Source organism: Falco rusticolus, chromosome 13 (assembly GCF_015220075.1).
Source record: "Falco rusticolus isolate bFalRus1 chromosome 13, bFalRus1.pri, whole genome shotgun sequence".
NCBI lineage: Eukaryota > Metazoa > Chordata > Aves > Falconiformes > Falconidae > Falco > Falco rusticolus.
The window spans coordinates 28,183,043-28,204,637 of NC_051199.1; the positions used below are offsets into that span (position 1 = coordinate 28,183,043).

The following is a 21,595-nucleotide window of genomic DNA, read 5'->3' on the forward strand; positions in this document are numbered from 1 at the left end:
CCTCCAATAGAAACCAGACCCCTAAACCTTAATGGGAGGTGCTTAAGAAAATAGCACCCACCACACCCATAGGCAAATCTGGTCCCTGATTATCGCTACAGCTGTCATTATTTTGGCCTCATTTTCTACTTGTATTCATCTTTCTGGCAGCTGAGCTCAGGGCTGCCCCACTGAGCCTGACCTGATGCCCTGTGCAGAGGCAGTGCAGAACACAGGGGTTGGTGAGCTGGGCTCAGGCACCCTGCAAAGGGGATGTGCTGCAGCAATTCCTCCCAGGTGGAGTTTCCTAAAGGAGCCTAGTGGCATCGAGCACAGGCATAGTCATCCTTCCTCTAGGACTGTCTGCAAGGACTACAGATTTGTCTTCATGAAGAAAGTTGAATGGCTTTTTTTTTTTTTATTAAAAAAAACCACCAACAAACACCACCACAAAACCCAATAATGGTGGAGGAAGAGGAGAGCAGAATGCATGCCCTGTGCTGCATGCAGCAGCCCTAGTTGAGAAGAGCAGCCCTAGGACAGGATCCAGTAGGAAACACCACTAAGAGCACGAGCTATGGAGGCAACTAATGAGCAGTGGAGTGCAACGCTGCTGGTCTTCCTAAAGGATCAAAGATGATGAACCAGGGATTCTAAGCTTAGTTACTGCACAGACTTTGGACTCCACTGCAAGCACAGATTTATCCCTTTAGTCCTTTCCCGCATGACTCCCACTGACCAGCTACGCTTCGCCCAGGCTCTCTGAGAAGGTGGGAGTGCCTCGCAGCATGCTGCACGCAGGGACGCGTTTCCTCACTTGTTATCCCTGCCACAACAGACTTCACCTATACACTCTTCAAAGCTTGCCACGCATAGCTTGTCTCAAAAGAAAGACTAACTTTGCCAGTCTGTTAGCTCAGCAATGAACAACCTAATCCTCAAAGAAGTGAGTGTACGCTGTGAAAACCAGCCCTGAAAACACACCAAGCTGCAGAGGCTCTCCTCTTCAGAGACCTGTAATCTTCAATTTAACCAGCATTATTGTCTGAAGAAACGATGCTGTTTCTCCACTGTCCAGTAACCCACTCTCTAAAGCTATTAACACAGACTTTTCAGTCCAAGGTAAAAGCTCAGTGGCTCCCAATATTACTGACCCATTTCATTAAAGAGCCGTTTAATAAACAGTAATGGAAAGAGGCATGGCTCTCAGAGCTGCTTTGCAAGTTATGGGAACGGTAAGCAAAAAATAGCACCGAAGTGTTTATCCCTTCATCTCACAAATAATTAGAAATACATGAGTTCATGTTATGCTTTTTAAATAGGCTATAGTTATGGCTTGTGGGAATACAATTCAATGACAATAGTTTATCATGATAAGTCAGCTCTGTAGGGTTACAGTATGCCAAGTCTAAATGGGAACCATTTGTTTCCCTTCTGCATTGCAGCAGAAGCTGGCATACTTTTTATGGGAGCATCATTGACAGTCTCCAACTGTTATTTTTTTAAATTAAACGCCGTGCCTACCGAGTTAATAGGCGTGCAGTCAGTAAGGTTTCTCTATAAGTTCCTGTAATAGTGCACACAATACTTTGTAGTAACAGATAATAAAATTTGACAAAGCATTCTGTAATTACTGCTCTGCTTTATAGAATATTACTAATACACGTACTGTGCTGCTCTTGTAATGAATGACACATCGCCGAGAGCCTGCTGCTTCCTTAAACTGAAGGCACACAAAAGTAGCTGAGTTGAAACACGTAAGTGGGTTTGTCAAGGCTTTACTATTTGTGAGCATGTGAAGAACAGAACTCTGCCTTTCTAGGCAGCCCTACAAGTCTTTATCCCCTCGTCAGCGTTGATTTCTGCAACAGGCTCCGCAGAAGCCTTACCTTAGGAGCTCTAGGGAGCAGAAGGTAAGGCAATACCTGCCCATAAAGGGAGGCATTGCCCAGAACACATAGGTCATTAGAAGATACAGCTCCGAGATGCACACTGCTCCAGTTCATGGGAGCTCTCGCTTGGGTAGAGAAGAAACTGGACAAGCCTGCTCTGACCTAAGAGACACCAGGATGGCTGACATGCTAGAGAGGCAGTAAATGCTGTAGCTTTTTACCCTTCCAATTCTCATTTACTGCAAGAAATGTTACATGCAGGATGGTGGCAGAACCTATCCTCTGCCCAAAAGTTTTCAAGCCAGATCTCACCCCCTCTGCACCTCCCCGTACATTGCTGACCGGCCCCCCACACCTGCGGCTCTGGCTGCACCCACTGTTCCTCCCACTCCCTCCTTGCTTCCTAACCTGCATTTACCTGGGCCCAGTAACAAGGAAGTCTTCAAACTCCAAAGTAGCTCTAAACAATTGTTTCAGTCCCACCAAATTAAACGGGCTATTACAGAAGAATAGCTTTACCACTGGACTGTAGCAGGCAAATAAATCTTCACAGAGCAGGCTGGTTTGATTCCATCAGCCCCTCTCCCTTTTCAATGATACCCTGTCCCTCGCATTGCCCCGACAGATTTTTGTATGCATAACTTTTTCCAGATGGCAGATTCAGTGCAGACAGTAATTTACATAATTTAAATCTGCTTACTAGCATAAATTATACCACAACACACCGTGGGTTTCTCTTTCAGCTCCCTGTGCTGCTAGCACCGAGGTCTCACAGCGGATGGCAGGTGGCCCCGGGGAGCCGCGCTGGGCTGGGGGCTCAGTGACTGCACAGGGCAGCTCTGCAGGTGGAACAGCTGAGTCGGAAAAGGATTTCTGCATGGCCATAATTCATATCTGAATGTGCTCCAAAGAGTAACATTGCTGCATTAAAGTGAACTCCATCAACAGACTTAGCTGGGACAGCTATTCTGGAGCAAGAAGGTCAAGGAAAGCTGCTGGTTACATGTTGTATTTTTCCCTGGGGGAAAAGCCAAAAGCAGGTTGAAACAAATCCACTGCCAGGGAACATCATCTTCCTTACCATCCTTACATAAAGTATGTGTTCAATTCTTCATTATTTAAAGAAAACTGTTTTAATGCTTTTCACTCAACTTATCTTCAAAAAAAAACCATAATATACCTCCCTGCAAATATTTTGTCATTTAAACCAACTGATATCAAGTTTTGATTAGCTTACTGGTCTTTTATTTGGCAAACCATATTGCTACAGCTCAAAATAAACACTAAGGAAAATCTCAGAGAGCCACTGGGATCTTTGGGAGAGCCCCACATTGCCAGTGCCGAAGGGGTTTGAAGGGGGATCCGTACCAAGACCAAGGTATTTGCTCAGACTTGCACAATGCACCTGTACACACAGGCGTGGGCACAGATAGGAAAATGCCCACGTGATCCGCAAGTCAATGTCATGAGAAAATCCTGGCACCTTCCCACCTCTCCCCGTGCCTCTCCGCCACACGATGCATTACAGGATGGCCTAAAAGCAGAACAACTGAAACAGATCTATGTTTTGCTGAACCATAATGAAATCTGGCTCCAGGAACGCTCAGTTGCTGGCTCTCCAAGAAATTTTGGACAAAGGCAATGCAATCATTCCCACTGAGCCTAAAATGGGCAGAAAAGAAGCACTAAACACGTAATTTAAGACTTTCAGTAAGAGCAACCTGAGCCTCACAAAAGTGATATTAATCCAGGGCAGAACAAAGTGGCAATGCTCTCACATCAGTCTGCTCTCCCTAAACCATGGGTAGCTAAGAGTAGGAAACATTTTGCGATAGCAGAGGCAGGTCTATTCATAAGAAAATAAAAACACCCAGCTTTCTACTGCTTTTACAAGGGAGGACTTCCATGTCATACAGTGGTCCGTACAAAGAATTCTTTTTGTGGATGGATATAGAAGAATTTCTCATCATCTTTGCAAATTGATAGAGAAACTACTTAGAGTACGCAGCTCTGCTGGCCCCCAAAATCTGTCAGGTGCAATGCTTTCTTGGCCCAACAAGTAGATTAGGAGTAGCAGAGAACATGCTCAGCCTGGAAAGCTGAGATGAGTGGAAAGGTCTCAGACCTTACACAAATAGCTCAAAAACTGGTATCACACTAAATGTCAGCATTTAAGCTGTCAGAATTGAAGTGGTCCAACTCAAACACCCAGCACCCTCATGCATTCCTGCTACCTTTTCTAACGACACAACCCAACTGTGCCCCACCTCCACCCTTTCCACAGAGTCCATCAAAGTTAAAACCATTCCACAAGAAGCTGGTTTATTCTATAATAGTATTCTATTCTATAGGGCTTTTCTTCTCTGTTTGGTGAGGGAACCAGCAACTTTGCACACACATTTCAAACCTCAGTCTGCATCGCTGCTTTTCTTTCTGATCTCTCTTATATGCTCATCACAGTATCATCAGGGCATTTCATTATCTAGTCTAGGGAAGAAATGGAAGCAATTTCCATTTCACAGGGTGAATCAGAGGGGCAGAGAAACCAAGAGCAAAGCTTTTCCTTCATCTTGGATACACAGTCTGGAGTGGGGAGCAGGGAGGGAGAGCTGGAGAATACTTGGATGTACTTACAGATTTCATATGTGACTGCTCAGAGCCCAAGGTCGTTAGCTGAGCATCCAGAAGAGCAAAGATCACAGCAGGATCTCCAAAATATGACCCCAGTGACACCCACACAAATGCTGTCATTGGGACAAGCTGAGAGGACAAGATCCTCCCACCCACCCCCCAGCACACAAATCCATTAGCTAGGATAATGCACTTCATCTACCCGCGGTCCCTCATCTCGCCCTACAGACTTTCCAAAAATCTACAACAGGTGGCAGAGGGCTCGGCCAGCTGTAACCCCCTGCACGCTGCAGCCCTGCTTCATCTCCAGGCCCTGGTCGCAGCCCACCTCTCCCGTCACCAGCAGCCAGGCTGAGAGCAGGGCAATCGCCTCTTTAAAATTCAGAGCAACACATTGATCAGAAATGTGTGTCTGCGTGGCCAGTTGGGATGCAATCACTCAAAACAGAAACCCACTGCCAAATATGAAGTTATTCACCTTCCAGAGATCTCCAGTTTATACCAAACATAAGTTTCTGTCCTGAAATATACCCAGTAGCAACTGAAACATGAAAGCACTCAAAACAGAAATGTGCTGGCAAACATGAAATGCAAATGTATTCATCTTCCAGAGAGCCCCACTATGTGCAGAACATAAGTCTGAATCCCAAAATAATACCCAGTACCAACTAAAACACACACATTTCCCCACATCTTGTCTTGCTTCCATCAATTTAGCAGCACAATGAAGCAATTTCCATCGTTAACATATGCACCGTATTAAGGCTAGCCAAGATTTAACATTCTTTTGTTAATTTGGCAGAGGGGAAAGACACAATAGAAGAGAGCCCTACAATTTGCAGCCATCTGCGATACTGAAAACAGTAATAAACTTGAAAAGTGCTGTTATTATACGTTATCACTCCTAGCAAGCTAATGTCTTCAAACATTTATGCCTTTTATGTCTAAATTAATGCCTCTTAATTTCTGTGTGCAGAAACTGTTTTCAGACTTCTCTTCCCATTATATGATCATTAATCTTGCCCACCGGTTTGAGCTCCCCTAGTACAATAGAGTTTACACTGTCAGAGATCACTGGATAAGTCACACTCAATTTTAAATGTGAGATGCTGAAATACTTGATGCTGTTATTTTTAGGCTTGCAGCAGGCACCACCAGTACTCGGTGTCTTAGGCCAGTTCATCTTCACACAGAGAAGAACGCCTCCCAGTCCGATGGGCCACATCCATCATCAAACTCATTGCTTTGCTTATGAAGTGAACATGAAGTTCCCCAGCAGACAATTAAACCAATATTTTAATTTAAAATTTGCATAAGAATATTCATAGGCTTCTCCTAGTGACAGGTCTCCATGTAATTGCTTCCCCCGCCCCTGCCTGGGTATGTTTGCTGTCCTGATGATGAATCTCCCATCTACCTTCTGCTGGGGAAAAATTACACCGGCTCCTCAGCATGCGAGCACTGCAGGTCACATTGATCATCCTCAGGCCTCTGTTTTACTTTGTAATTACAACACTTCACTCAGGAACGTTACTCCAAATCATAAACCTAAGGAGAAAGTAGCTTTTAATTTGCAGAACAGCCATTAAATTCTCTGCTTCAGTGATATTAATTTGCTGTTCTTTGCACTAGGAGATGATGTTACCTTGCTCGCAGACTTTTCATGAAAAGGTAAGTTTGCCCGAAGTCACAATCACTTTAAAATTAGTTGCATTTTGTGTGCACATGCTTCCTCTGATACTGATTTAACTAAGGTCTCCACTGAGAACCATTTTCAATTAGCACCGGTGTTTTAAAATGGATAATTTCAAGATCAAACATTTTCCCTGGGACATACACTTCAGTTTTAACACCCTGGCTTAATTTTACCCAGTTTGGGACTTTATTTTTACATATGAGCAGATCCCATTTTTGCGAGACCATTGGGATGAGGAGTTTGACACCGGTCTAATAGGTTGCTGAAACCTGGACCAAAAAATGGCCCCAAGAGTGGCTTACACACACGTACACCCATCCCTCGGCTCCCTGCTGAGCCCAAACCCCACCGGCACTCTCAGCCCACTTTGGCATCTCCTCCTTTGCGAGTTGTCATTTCCAGCACGATTTTGAAGGGATCACTCTGCTGCCCACGTTTCAGATCGATCACCACCACAGCAGCGTTGCTGTTCAATGGAAAATGCCCCATCAGTCACTGCTGGCTCCATCGGGTTGCCTCCCAGGTTTCCCATAGAAAGAAGGAAACAGAGGCGCTGGTAGCTCAGGATGTTTCAGGGAGAGGAAAACGAAGAAGGTAGACTATTTAAATATTACCCTAAAATTTAGGTGCCGAGCCAAGTACTAACTTAGAAAACCTGAATGCTACGCTCTCTAAGCTCCTGGTAGAATAGGAAGTTATAGCCTCAAGGATCTTTCGTGGATTTAAAATAAAATAGGAAAAAAAGGCACAAACCCACCAAAAAAGGCAATCATTACCGTAGCACCCAACAGACAGCACCCTCACCCTGTAGCTGAAACAGTCCTGACGACAGCACTTGCCCTGCCCAGCAATTTTCATCCAAGGCAAGAGAACAAAAATAGACAAACTGACTGGAATTGTCACATTGCTGTCTCCCAAGCAAAACTGGGGAGACAACAGAACAAGGCGGGGAGACCACAGAAGTCACGGGTGCCTGGAAGCCTTCCCCAGCCCCAGCGAGGGCTCCAGCAGGTGCCCACTGACTCTGGAGGGACGAGCCGCAAGGATCACCCATCGCTCACCCAGCCAGGAGTTCCTGTCCATCACACCAAGAGATGAAAAACCACACCAGGCTAGCATCTGAAGTAACACAGAAGATGACTATTTTTAACTACGTTTTTGGATCACATTTGAAAAACTACCCACAGAACTTACAGAGCAACAATGCCACTCAGTCTGCCAAACCCGTAAGGCTTTCATATTTGAAAGACAGCCTCGCCATACAAAGCACCTTCTACCTCTTCTCGGTGGTACGAAAACAGGTAGGACATGCCAGACTGGCCCGATGTTGATATATGTCTCATAGAAAGTGAGAAGATAACTCAGCTGCTGTGTTATTTATGACAATTTTCATAGCAAGCCTGAAATCATAAGACCAAAAAAAAAAAAAGTACACACTTTAATGTGACGCTAAGCTCTTTCTTAGCATTATTTTAAATATACAGAAGGGAATTCTAAATGCTCTCAGCATTTGCCTCAGCCTGTTCCTGGTAAGGTTAACAGACAAATCAGCGTTACTGCTAATGAGAACATTACTTTCAATGAGAAGAGAGGGAAAACCCTTTGGGTTTCTGTTGCTTGTTTGAGTTTTGAGGATTATTTTTTTCCCTTTTCACACAGTGAAGAGACTGTGATATTCCACATACCTTGTGCATCGCGTGCACGTACATGGAATCCAGGTGAGCACTGTATGGCCCGGGCAGCAACAACATGCGTTTCCCACGTGAAGCAAACCCTGCACCAGCTCTGGCAAGGGCAGCGTCCAAGTTCAGCACAGACACAGATACCGCAGGGCTCGCGACATTAAATGCTTTGAGCATTTCAGTTTATGCAGCGAGACGCAGCAGGAGTGGCCTCGTTCAGAATGACACGAGAACGGCAGGGAAGATGCTTCCTAAGGTAGGAAACAGTATTGCTCTGCCACTTTTATTTCCATATAAATCAAAAGTTGACCACCTAGGAACACTGCTGGTACCCAATTACCTTTGTGCAATGAGCTTTTGCTCAAGGAAAATAAATTCCTTAAGATTAGGCCTAAAATCCAGTAACCTTTTACCAGAATCAAGACTATTTGCCACGGTGCAGAAACACAGAATCACCAAAAATGACTCTCACTCTACAACCATGTATTTCTATAGCAGATGCACAAGTTGCAAGGATAATCTTAAACAAAAACTTGCTTCAAGAACTGCTCATTTATTCAGTTATGAGCACGTAAAACGCTTTAAATTCTTTAAAACCAGGTTAATTGAAGCTGTTTAAAATATTAACAGGAAACTCATCGGAAGTGCCTGTGTGTTTCTGAACACACCTGCTTTACAGTGAGGTTTTTAAAATAAACTTGGACAAATATTGTTCAATTGTTTTTTACATAAATGTAAATAATGCTATGAAACAGGGACAAAATGGTAGTAGTTGAGGGATCCTGAACTATACACAGCACGTAAATAATTCTCTGCTTGACTATCAGGATGTATGTCTGCAGCATTCAGGAATAAAACGAGCAAACACTTTCACAGCTTGCAAAGAGCTTCACTGAGCTCCATAGCATTACTTTTATTAATGATACAGAAAAACAGATGAGCAGCAAGGGTGGAAGATTTGCAGATGGCACTAGTATTCAGCCAAACCTAGCAAACACCACAAAGAACCCAGGAGTTTGGTGAATTGAGGGCGGATCAAACTTACTATTAACCGGTGAAATGCAGTGGACACTGGAGGATAGAATTAGATTTACATGCAAACCAAACGGCAATGCTCCTGCAGCTGGGCTGCTAGAACCAGGTTCCATGGCTGAGAAGCAACAGCCGGCAGAGAAGTCAGCAGACTGGCCAGGCTGTGGAGAAAGCTTCTCACCCCCAGGGAAGACACCAGAGCTTCTCCCATTGGAAAGGGGATGGAGAGAAGCACTCCTTGTAAGCTCTCCTACATGTTACAGGGACCGTACATTAACAGTTTTCCAAACTGGATATTGGCATTCATTAGAAAATAAGCAGCAAATTCAAATACAAGCAGAAGAAAAGCTCTCACACAGCGTGCCCCGAGTTTAGGTGCCCCACGTCAGGAGAAGGTACAGCTCAGCAGCGCACCGAGGGTGAGGCACGTCTAGGCGTATAAGGAGAAAGGATAACATGATGCATAGGTTACCCCAGAAGGATGTAAGCCCACCTAAGTCTCCGGACGGCGAGGTGGGTGATTCCACCTAGGAGGATGTCAGCCACCACGGCTCGGCACTCAGGCTACTGCTGCGGCGGGGGCACTTCTGCGCGACGGCCAGCACAGCGCCCCAAGCCTGTGGCTTCAGTAAAAGATAGATACTTCTTTTTAAATAACAAAAGGAAAATAAGAACAGAAAGATTTCTAATTTTTTTTCCTCCTTGAGACCGCACATTGTCAGTATAACGTGCATACTGGCTGGTAAATCTAGATGGTCAGACAATATAGCAACAGTTACAAATAAGCCGAGTGCCCATGACATTTTATACAAAGGACAAGGGACACTGTCCGCAGTCACGGCATCAAAGACTTGGAACGGGAAAGAGATAAAAAGTGAGAAGAAAGATAAAAACGGAGAAAAACTAACATCAAAGCTTTCCATTTTGCTTTCTATTTCTTCTTTCCTTTAGTAATTTCCAAGTAATTTACGAGATGGGAGGAAATCTCTCACAACAGGATTCACAACACATTCTATTTTTTTTTTTTAAATAATGTTTTCACATGGCAGTTTATACCATTTACGATTAACTTATGAAATCTGATAGTGTTAGTAATTTGCAAGATACTTGAAAGACAGTGTATTATCATTCAAAATGCATAAACCAAAACACCAAATGCCATGAAATTCAATTAAAAAAAGAGTTACTCTAAACAACTGTAAATATTGGTGCTTTATTTGCCTTTGGGGTTTTGAGCCTTTGGGCTTTGCACTTGTAAGCTATCCTCTACAAACACAGAAGGCTAGAAATACACTTTTTTCCATTAAAAATGTGAAGCTAGAATATTTCTGTGAAACACGGACCAGGAAAACAAACAGCAAGCTCCTCTTAATACTGATGCATCAACAATATCTCATCCACCCCTGCCAGCAGATCTGATGCAAAAAGCTCTGCAAATCTCCAAAGTATGATTTTTAGCCAATCTTCCCTCTTCAGGTTTTGCTCTTTCAGTACTTTTTTTTGATGGTATAAAGCTACAGTAAAGCCTGCCTTTGGGATTCAGGCTAGAGACTCAGAGACAACCTACTGGCTTGAGAAATAAGAGCTGGGCTCACGTCTTTGACCACAACATTTCCAAATTCATCCACTTGCATCAATTAAAGCTTTATTTTTATTGCTAAAGGATGTTCTAACAGGAAGTGTCACAGGAAAGAAAAGGGATAAATAAAGAATTTTGCATCTGGCTTTAAAATATCCTGAAGGTACTCAGAAACAAGACCAAACCTTTGCTGGGTTGTACCACTGCTGTGAACATCCAGGCTTATGCAAGAATTTATCCCCAGTGAGATATGAACTGCTGAGGACATACAAAAGGGGAATGATCCATTCACTCATCCTCTTACAGAAAAGAAAGAAAAAAAAAAAAAGTAGTAACAAAGCAGCCAAAACCCACAAAACCTGCTCGTAACAAAGCAACCAAAACCCACAAAACCTGCTCTGCCTGTCACACTCTCCAACAGGTACCTACAGACCAGGCAAAGATGTGTCCTAAAGATTTTAATTCCACTGCTTCCCACGAAGCTGATAAATCGAAGGGAGGATGCTTTGGCCAGCAGCTCACAGGTGCTAACCCTTCTGCAGCCCAAATGAAATCAAGAGCGGAGAGGAGCTCACCCTCCCAGGGATTGCCTTTGGTAACCCTTTGAGCACTAACTGCGTGCTAGCTGCTGTGCAAACCTTCTTAGTGAAATACCAAACGCACAAGGACTAGGTTTTTAAGGAAAGGTCATTCCTGTACAGCTGTTATTCAGCTACACTTAATTGTGCTTTGGGAAGTAGGTTAACTAAATTGCATCACTCAAAAAGCCTTAGAAATTACTTTGCTTTCAGAGCTGTGTGCTCTGTGTTCCTAGAGAGCCCAGGTATGTAATTTTTCAGCGGAGAAATGCCATTTGGTAATTAGCTTAAGTGATGCAATTTTCTTTCAGGGATAACAACGTTGACTTGCGGCATCTGATGTCTGGCGACCTTTGCAGCTGCAGCTTCATCCTGGAGAAGGATGTGAAAAGGAAAACAGAAGTTCTACAGCTGGTAGCATAGGCATGTCCACTGTGACCCACTGCTGTTGGCAGCAGGTACCAACAGATCAGTGATGGGAACAGCCCACCAAGAACATCCTTCATTATCCTTCAGTGTTTTACAGGTTGTGATGCCCTGTTAACCTCCACATCGCTCAAGCTTGTATCCAAGATATATTTTTTCCTTCTGCTTTCACAGAAGTCATTTATTTCCTGGTTTAATTATGAAAGCCTGCAGTACCTTGCACTACGCAAGATGGGCAGTGGGCAGAGCTGGCCACATCACATCATACCAGTGGAGACAGGGCAGCTGGGGACCTAGCAAAGGCCATCGGCCATCAGCCCTCGAGCTTCTCCTGCATCACCACTGTCTGACTGGTACTCCAGCATCAACAGAGGTAGCCGCTTATCGAAAACTGGTCTACCAAGAGGAAGAAAACAGAATGTTAAGGGTCTAAAAGGAAATTCAAGAGCTGCTGTGTTTGCTTTGCACTCCTGAATAACCTGTTTCCAAAGGGATGTGGATTCAGCTCGTTAGGGCATTGGTTGAGGTGTGGCCCTTATTCCTGCCGCTTCCTGGCGAGGGATGCCCTGGCAGGCAGCTAGCATAATCGCCAGACATTTCTGCCAAAAGATTTCCAAACCTAATGTTTCTGGGATTATGCCCAGGATGGCAAAACAAAGATCAAGCTCAGCCACCTCCAATGCTGCAGAAACTGACGCGAGGGGATCTGCCAAGAGGCAATCCGAGGCAGGGCTGCAGGAGATGTTAACATGCCCTAATTTGTTTCACGCTTATCAAGAGTAAGCAAGATGCTCTAAATTAACACACCAGAGTTAGGACTCACTAATGTGGATGAACGTATGGTAGAAATTGTGGAAGGAGGGGAAAAGTCACTCCAAAAGGTTTTTCCTCATTTCTGAGCAGAGTGAGCGGAGTTGCAAGGTGTAGCAAACTGTTTTGTTGTTGTTCTTTTATTTTTTAAATGTATTCTAGTCTTGTATAAAGATGTTTCTGCTCCTTAAACAAAGCTAGTACAGAAAAGGGTACCAAGCAGTCTGTTACATTTTCTTCTTAAAAAAAAAAGGTATCTTTTCGTTTCTTGCAAATTGATTTACCTTTCCCTTAGAAGCATCTCAAAACAGTCCTGTTGGACCAGGAACAACTTATATTTTCTATAAGCCAAAGCTTCTGTCCCGAGCACTGAGCAGCTGCAACCAGACATGCCTCTGGACAGGAGACACGCCACCACTTCTGAGCAAGTGCACATTGATTGCGAGCCCCTGGAAATAGATATTTGCTGCTGTACAATTTATCCAGCAGGAAAGCTGGAGCTTTGAAGGGCAGAGACTAATATTCTATGGAGGGCATCCCTCCAAAGGCTATCCAAAGATTATTAAAAATTAATATCAAGCTTTACAGTGCCATACAATATCACATCCTGCTCAAACATTACTGTGGAGTGGCTTGCAAAGAGTATTTGTTTATCTGCAATTAAATTGGCTGCAGGTAGCCCCTGCAACTCTTCCACAAGGCACGGTGCTGCCCAGCATATCTTCAGGACAGCAAACAAAAAACATTTCACCCTGAAACTGCAGGAAGAACAAAATCACCCGTTTCAGCTTCCCAGTTTGTTTGGCTTTTTCCCCGATGTGGCAGAGGGCAGCTCTGTCCAACACCTTCCCCGACACTGGCTGGTGCTGCTAGAGATGGTAGCCAAGCTCCCAGACTTGGGAGCCACCTCCAGCACCAAGCGAGCAGCGGGCAACAGCACGAGGCGCGAGGTAGGAGATACTGCTCTCACTCTGTGTACGCAAAGCAAGATGACCGGGGCTTTGAGCAGAACGTGGCCCCAGAGGACACCACGATGCTGCCACCGCCCGAGGCCCTTGGCAGGAGGGTTGCATGGGAGCTGCCACCATTCACCACCGTGAACTTTCTAGCGCCAGCCCTGCCCACGTGAAAAGATTCATCAGGATTATAGACGATGGTTCACACCTGCACCCTATCCCAGCCATCTGTAACACCGTGTTCTGTACCAACGTCGGAAAATCTCTGACCTCACCCATGGTTCACACACAGCGGTACCGCGGGTCTGGCACTGTAACAGCGCCAAACAGGTATCGGGATGGCTCCAGGTACCAAAACGCCACATAGCTTCAGGACACAAAGCTGGGAGCTTTCTGCCCCTTCCCTCGCTGAACAGCTGGTCCCTTCCAGACCTGATCACAGCCCCTCCCTGGTGGAGGAGGACCTGCGGTGGGTCCTTCCTTGGTCCCACCTGCGCCCAGGAGGCCCTGGCAGCACCTGCTTGTGCTGCAGCAGGTGGAGAGCAGGGTCTGGAGCAGCACTCCCCACACAGCACAGCTCACAGAATGGCTCCGTGTGTTTGCCACAGTTAACAACAAAGGGCATTTTTAAAATTTATCTTTTTTTTTTTCCTCAGTTCACCATCAGGGGAAACTTCTTGCTCTCAAATCTGGAGTTCAGCAAATACCTATTCCCCAGGAGATACTACCTTTTGCTCCTCAGGGAGACAAACATACCACACGAGTGTTACAAAGTACTGTCCATTCCCTCACATAAAAATTTGATCAAACACAGTCGTTAATTTTGGAAGCAGCAACGCACCCGAGGCCAGGCGTGTCCTACCAACACCTGACCAAAGGGAACGCAGCAGGGACAGGGCCCGCGGAGGCAACGCGGCTGTAGGTGACGGTCACACAACCCGGTTCGAGGAGGCACAGCAGCTTTGCACAGACAACGTGGTTGTAACCTAGTTGCTCAGCAAAGCAGGTTCTGCACAACCGTATCTCACCAGACTTTCCCATTCCCACCTCCCCACAGCCTGGGGAGCAAGGCTGCTTTCCAGGGAGCACACCAGAGCCCCTGGGACCCGCGCAGGCAGGGAGAGCCTGAGAACAGCAGCCAGCTCTCCCCAGAGCCCACAGGTTATTTCTATACGTCAAGTTACACATTTCCCCTCCACGACATGCTTTAATATTCCTTCTTTTAAGATGCAAATGCAAAAGATAAATAACCACAGGAGATCCCTCTCCTGCAAGCTGGCGTAACACTCACATCCCCAGCCCTTCCAAGATGAACAACGCTCTCTTACCTGCTTTTTCCCCACCACCACTCAAGCGCAACGGTGGAAGAGAAGGTAGAGGACGGCTCAGGCATCTGGCAATGGAACAGCAAACCAGCCCTGCTCCAGGAGGCACGGGCTCTCACCCCAAGGGGCAGGCAGGGAAGGGAGCAGTGCTGACTCCCACCCCGTAGATCTGCTGGCACCTGGGTAATTGGCTTCCTACACCCTCAGCCAGTCAGGCTGGGGCTAATTACAGGTATTTCAGGTGCAGCAAATAAGAGTAATTAAAACAGAAAGCCCTACAGCAGAAGCCTCTCGGTTTTATCTTGCTGCACCAAGGTAGTGCTCAGCGCACTAGATGTTTCATAAAACCTCAGAATCGCTGCAAAAACTAAACCTCCCAGAGGGAAACATGCTCGGAGACCACCAACAAATTTCATTTCTTCTTGCTCCTGTGCTCTTCATCTGGGTGGGAAGGGGGGCTTTGGGCAGTGAAAATTCAGCAAAATCCCTTGCTGGCAGAAGCAGTGGATTTGTGCCCACTGATGCTACCCAGTGTTTTTACAAGTCCTTTCGGGTAATTCCATAACGAGACCAGCACACGTGCTGCCACCCCTCAGCAAGGCCGAGGGCTCGGGAGCGCTTCCCTGCAAACGCCTTCACATGTCAGTAGCTGAGCTGGTTCCAGGTACATCAGTTAGGATCGGGCATGGTGGGCTGATTACACCAATCTCCACGTCCAGCTGGCTCGCGCAGAGCGTCAGGTACAATATTCTCAGTCCTGTGCAAGGATTTATTGGAAAAGTTTACCATGTTCTCCTGGCTTTGTTGTTCTAATTTCTTGCAGAAAGGTTGAATGGCATTGCTGATGCTGAAATGCACCTCAGCTGTGCTTTTCATTTAGTAGTCCTGTTGAACACCTACATTTTATAGGTGTTTTAAGCACTTATAATTTAATAGTCCTATTTAAACACCTCATTGAATTCTGAAAACAACTTTGAGTTTTACTACAAATTTCTTTTGCACAGGATGGTAATAGGGAGTTTAAAAAAATGAATCCACTTGCCTGATCCAATATGTGCCATATTCATTTGGGCACAGAGCTTGTCACAGCTCTTTTTCAGTGCTTAAGTAGTAAAATTTCATTTGGATCCCTGCAGAGGTTATTTTGCATACTATAAAAAAGACCCTACAACAGGAAAATTTTCCAATATTCAGCATAACTACGTGTCCTGGTTTTAGCTGGGACAGCGTTAATTTTCTGCCCAGCAGCCGGTACGGGCTGTGGTTTGGGTGCAGGGTGAGAATCCTGTTGATGACACACCGATGGGTTAGCTGGGGCTGAGCCGGGCTCACTCGAAGCCAAGGGCTTCCCAGTTTCCCCAGCACGAGGAGCTGGGAGGGGACACAGCCGGGACAGCTGACCCCAGCTAGCCCAGGGGCTGTTCCATACCATAGGGCGTCACGCTCGGTATATAAGCGGGGGGAGGTGGCCGGGAGGGGCCGATCGCTGCTGGGGGCTGGCTGGGCATCGCTCAGCGGGGGGAGCAGCTGGTGGTGCATCGCTGGTCGGTCTTGGGTTTTATTCCTCTCTCTCTTGTTGTTGTCTCCCTTATCATAATAACAATATTTTTTTTTAATTTATTTCAATTATTAACCCGTTCTTGTCTTAACCCACGTGTTCTACCTCCTTTCCAAATCTCCCCCCCATCCCACCCAGGGGACTGGGGGGAGTGAGTGAGCAGCTGCACGGTACTTAGTTGCTGGCTGGGGTTAAACTGCACCACTGTGCCTTTATCACCTTATTCCTTGCATCTCTTCCTACCACAAGAAATAATTCCCTGCAGTTCCCTTCCTTGAAAACTACAGTTTCAGACAGGTGAGTGGTTTATGTCCCCAGTCCTTTCCTATTTAGCCAAATTATATGTATTTCACTTTTAGCATCTTCCCAGGAACCAGTTCGCCTGAGCCATCATGGCTGGCAGAGGACTGACCACAGCTGAAGTGCATCATTACAGTGGATGCTCGAGGTCAAATGCCATCTCCAAAGGCAGCTGCCTCCACTTCAAAGCCTCTTGCTTCAAGGTGTTTTTACATCCATCATGCAGACTGCCGGGGAAATGCACCCAGACGTATGGGCTGAGAGCTTCTTCCCACTTTGTCTCCCAGCAGCTCAGTCTGGGTCTGGTCCAGTTTAATGGCCTATCTCAGTGTCTACATACATGCCACGTTAGCCCGACTACCAACACCCGTTCATCGTCATGCACAGTTTTCCTGAGGACAATTTTAGGCAGTGTCTATCTTCACCTATTTGACGTACTTTAAATGAATTATTGCCTACCTTCGATTGACTCTCCCGTTCTTGCAGAGACGTTGAAGAACAGACCTATTTTCCCAAGCACTATTTTTCCCCAAAACCACATTATATACTCTCTGATAGATCCAGCCTTGCTAAATGAAAATGTCTCCACATGTAGCTTCTGCCAAATCCAGGGAGAGCAAAGCTTCATCTGTCTCATGACCAAACTTCAATTAAACCCCTCACGACAACATTATTTCACGATAAATTTTCACGTTACCTCTGGTGTTGCTGCAGGTGATTTTACACACTGTATTTACCCATCCAACCTGTTGTAGAAGAGTGTATTTGAAGTCAGGTAACGGCCCCTGATGCTCAGTGGGCAGCACAGGGACCTGGGACAACACCTGTCTGCCTGAACTACTGCCTTTCTAATGCTACAATGCAGGCTTTTCAGATGGAAACACCATTAAATACTGGTTTCACTGTGAAGCTGCAAGTCTGTGTAACAGTTACAGGTATTCTGAAACCATAAGACTTCACCTTCAGAGAGCACACTACAAACAACACGTCATTTATTACTGTCTTTTCTTTGCCATCCAGGGAAATTGCTGTAAGTACAAACATTTTCCTTGCATTTGATCTCGTTTCTGTATTTCAGGTCTATACAAGCTTTTAAATACAAAACAGATGATCTAGCTCTTGAGCATATAAATAGTCTCCTTGGTTTTATTGAGATGACACGAGTCCACAAACTGCAAGAGAAAGAACCTGCAGGACCCTTAAGTAACATAAAATCAGAGTTTTAAGAGGCCAGAGATTTAAAGCAAGCGAAGGTCTCATATAGTATCTGTACTTTGAAATGCAGAGTGCAAACAGGTGAGAAAAGTATTTGAGACAATGCACGAGGCTTTACAGTGCTGCATTGTGAACATTAAGTGAATCCCAGCATCTTACCACTAAGGCAAATTCTTTATGTATTTCTTTTATTTCTAAAACTACCCATAGACCTTACCTAGCCTATTGCAGAGCTGAAAAGCATGAAACAGGCAATATAGGGAATCAAAATATATTCAGCTCTAGGTAAATTAGATATTCCTAATGCATTCTTTTTTCCTGTTCAATTTAGCAAATTAGTTTACATTGTCTGACAAGTTGTCCTAGAAAACATAAAAGCGCAGATTAATTTTAGCTTTGTAGAAATGATAATTCAATATTTGCTTATTTACATCCACCCACACTAGAGCTAAGAGCCACATCTTCTATGCCATGTCAGATATATCGATACCCACATGTTAAACCTCCTCCTCCTTTCCCACTGAATTAAGAGAAGCAGCGGATGCCACGCGGTGAGGAATTGCCTGTGCAGGATGTATCCTCACCGGCTGCGTCAGAACCTGTGCCATGAAATGCCTGAGCTACCACTCACAATTAGCTCGAACTCCCATGTGCTGTCTCAGAAGCATGCTAGCTTGCTCCGTCTCTTCAGAGCTAAGAGCACCTAGTTTTATTTTTTCACTCTGTGGTGTTCACATCTAGTCATTTCAATACATCACCTTCTGATGGATAGCTTTGTAATGATGCATACAACGGTTAAGCGCTCTGGTTGTAAGCAGGAGAAAATGAAAAAGCCTCGTGGGCTATTTCTGCACTGTACTGAGATGATGTACAGTTTAGCATCAGGTGTAAAGATAACACACTGCGTAAGCCAGTCTTGAGGGAAGTACTGCTAAAAGAAGGCAGAATTTCCTCTGAAAAGAGCTTTGATGCTGAATACATACAACTAGCCCCTCCAAACTAAACCTTTGCCTAGCACTACTACTGTTTTAGGAATGAAAAAAAAAAAAAAAAAAATCAATCTCAGATTAATTACTTCAGTCTTTTGACCATGGCCGGAGCCAGGATTGGTCTCCGCAGCATTTCCTGGATGACTTCATAAGAATCAAGCATGCTGCCTGCGCTGCACCGGAGGGAAGCTGTGAGATTTTACATGTTGACAAACAGCTGAACTCTTGGCTACAGGAGCCCTACATTGATCTGCTTACTATTCAAGGGCTTGCATTTAGAGGAGCTGAAATGCCTGTTAAATACCACAGCTGAAAAGCCCTGTAGGGTTACCCCATGAACCGTAGCCACGTTTTTTTCCAATAATTGCAGAGCAAAAAGAAAAGGGCAGTTAAACCTAGAGAAATCCTGCCACAGCAGCATGACCACTGCTCAGCAGAGCCCTCCGAATCCTCAGGCATCTTTTTCAAACGCTGTTTTAAATTGTTAGCACATGAAGACGATTCTCTCCTTCCTGAGCCTACAACATAACACAGCCTTAAATTTAGGTTTCCCTGATAAACTTACTGCAGCTCTGTGCTCATTACAGATTAGCAGATGCAATTCCTATTTGTTCAAGCCTCCTTATCAAAAGGAAAAAGTGCTGCTTGATTTAAGATTCCTTGAGGAAATCTGCCTGTACATCTCTGGCTGGCGAGTAAAACAAACAGCATCCATGTCCCAGTAGGCATCCACCACCCCCCGACATCTCCTCATTTAATTAGTTCTAAGAAAGCTGGTCTATCCAAAAGCTGACAAAGCTGCACAAGAGGAACGCTTAAGTATTTATTTAGAAAATTAAATACATTACCAGCCGCATTGTGAAGTTTCTGAGTCACCTGCAGGGAAACACGGCAGAAATCCGGCGTTCACACACTACTCCTGACTGTACCGGCGCCCAGGCTGGCTCTCACAGAATAGCAGACGAGAGCGAAGCTGCAAACCTTTGAGTTGAGCTCACTCTATAGGCATCAGAAAAACCTCAAAGAAAAAAAAAAAAAAGCCAGAGCTGGAGTGAGCAGCCCACAGACAGCGAGATGAGAAACTTCTGGCAAGTCTCCAGCGCAGGAATGAATTCGCTGTCATTCAGAGATGTATAGCGATGGAAATGAAGGGAAACTTGAATTTACAGGCGGATTTGGATCCTGCTCTAATCGTTCTGCAAAGATGTGCAGGTTGCAGCTCAGCTCATTTTACAAGGCTCATCTAGGAACAAAGCTGGATCAAAAATTAAACAGTATGGTAGGTATGTATACACACACATATAGATATATATAAGTGCCAAGGTGCCAGCACAAACTTCAAATTGCTCATCCCATCAGCTATTTGACGTGAATTTTATTAAACCCAGCACAGAGGTACAGGGGCAGCTCCAATTTCTGTAATGAATTAAAGTGGATTCACAGGGGTTTATAATGGTCTTTAGGCACATAAACATATTTGTTTAAGGGTTTTTTTTTCAGTATTGCCAGGAAGGTAAAATACATTTTACAGAGATAATTCAGATGTTTTTGAGCCTGTGGCAAAAGTGTCAGCACACAGAGACTAAACTTGTCCAAACATTTATGCATTTTCAGCCATGGAATGAAAATAAACAAGTCTAGAGTTGAAATAATAATCTAGAGTTGAAATAATAAGCAAGAAATATTACTAGTTGCAAATCCTTCATTGGTCAAAAGACTCCAAGTCATAAATTACCATGATCACTAAGAAAGTGTTGAAATCTGAATTTGTGGAAAAATGCAGAAATTGCTATTTTTAAATGCTGGCGGTGAATATGTTTAATTTCAGTGTTTCGCACTGAACCCTGGCTCCAGCACGTCTCAGGGATGTGCAGTCTCCTGTGTTTATAGATATTTTGCAGTTGTGTATGCAAAGTGAATGTCAACTCATGAAAAATTGGTAAATAAACACTTTCTTGGCATGAAAAGGGAAAAGAGGCTCCACACAGTGTGGGTTAAACTGCGTAACTGAATTCAGCTTCTTTTATTCCCTGCCCTGATAATGCACTCATTTAAAATCTGGTTACAAGTTCAGACAGTGTCTTGGTAAATATAGCTGCTAATAATTACAGCTCCCCGTATTAGAAGTAAGGTTCCCGTAGATTTGGATTGTTTTTAATTTAGCTAACAAAGAAGAGTAAGAAGTCAAGCTAAGTTAAATAGCTGGAGGGATTCTTTATTGCTTGTTTTCTTCCTATTAATAAATCAGTCCTCTGTGGGAAGAAAATCAAACAGTAACAAACAAACAAGAATTCATTAGTGACACAGGAGGCGATGCCGAGGAAGGCAGAATCGCTCTGTGACAAAGAGCAAAATATTTGCCACGTATTTTTGGCTCTATAGAAGCTGGAATGTCCTTATCGTCAGAGATGCTACAACATTTGGTCCATCTCCCGCGTTCAGTTCCAGCCCTGCAGACGGAGCGGCCAAGAGGCGCCAGCTGTGCCCAGCTGTGTCAATGTCAAGTTCAGCAAGGCACATATGGCCGCCGGGGCCAGGCTGTCCCCACCACCCAGCGCTGGGAATGTGGCTGCGTTTGGTAATCACTGGCCACCTCCATCTGCCATCTGGATAAGCACAAAGGCGGGGTTTTTTTAATAATTCCATTTCTCTTCTCCTGTACCCACCTCCTTTTGTCTCCGAAGGCGGCGGCACGCTGCAGCGGGGTGGCAGCGCTGGGCAAACACAGCCTGGTCCACGGCCACCCCCAGCCCCGCTGCAGGGTGCAGGTCCTGGGCCCGGCTGGGTGTCCTGCTCAGCATCTCGGATCATTTTTTCCCCAGGGACACGCACACTGCAGCCAAGCCAATGCCATGGGTGGGCTGGGAAGCAGGAGATTTGCCAGTGTTGGCTGAGCCACCAACTTGCCACGGCAGGGCTCCCAAATGTCAGCTGAAAGCTCTGCCCA

General features: G+C 45.1%; 1 protein-coding gene across 1 annotated transcript in view; it reads right to left on the reverse strand.

Moving 5' to 3' along the window:
- Positions 1–19,520, reverse strand: part of LOC119156743 (schwannomin-interacting protein 1) — a 183,260-nt gene extending 163,740 nt beyond the window's left edge. Inside the window, exon 1 of the mRNA XM_037407017.1 lies at positions 19,497–19,520. Coding sequence (XP_037262914.1) covers positions 19,497–19,505 — 9 coding nt within the window. The 5' untranslated portion in view covers positions 19,506–19,520. The remainder of the gene's footprint in view (positions 1–19,496) is intronic.
- Between the last annotated feature and the right edge of the window lie 2,075 nt (positions 19,521–21,595).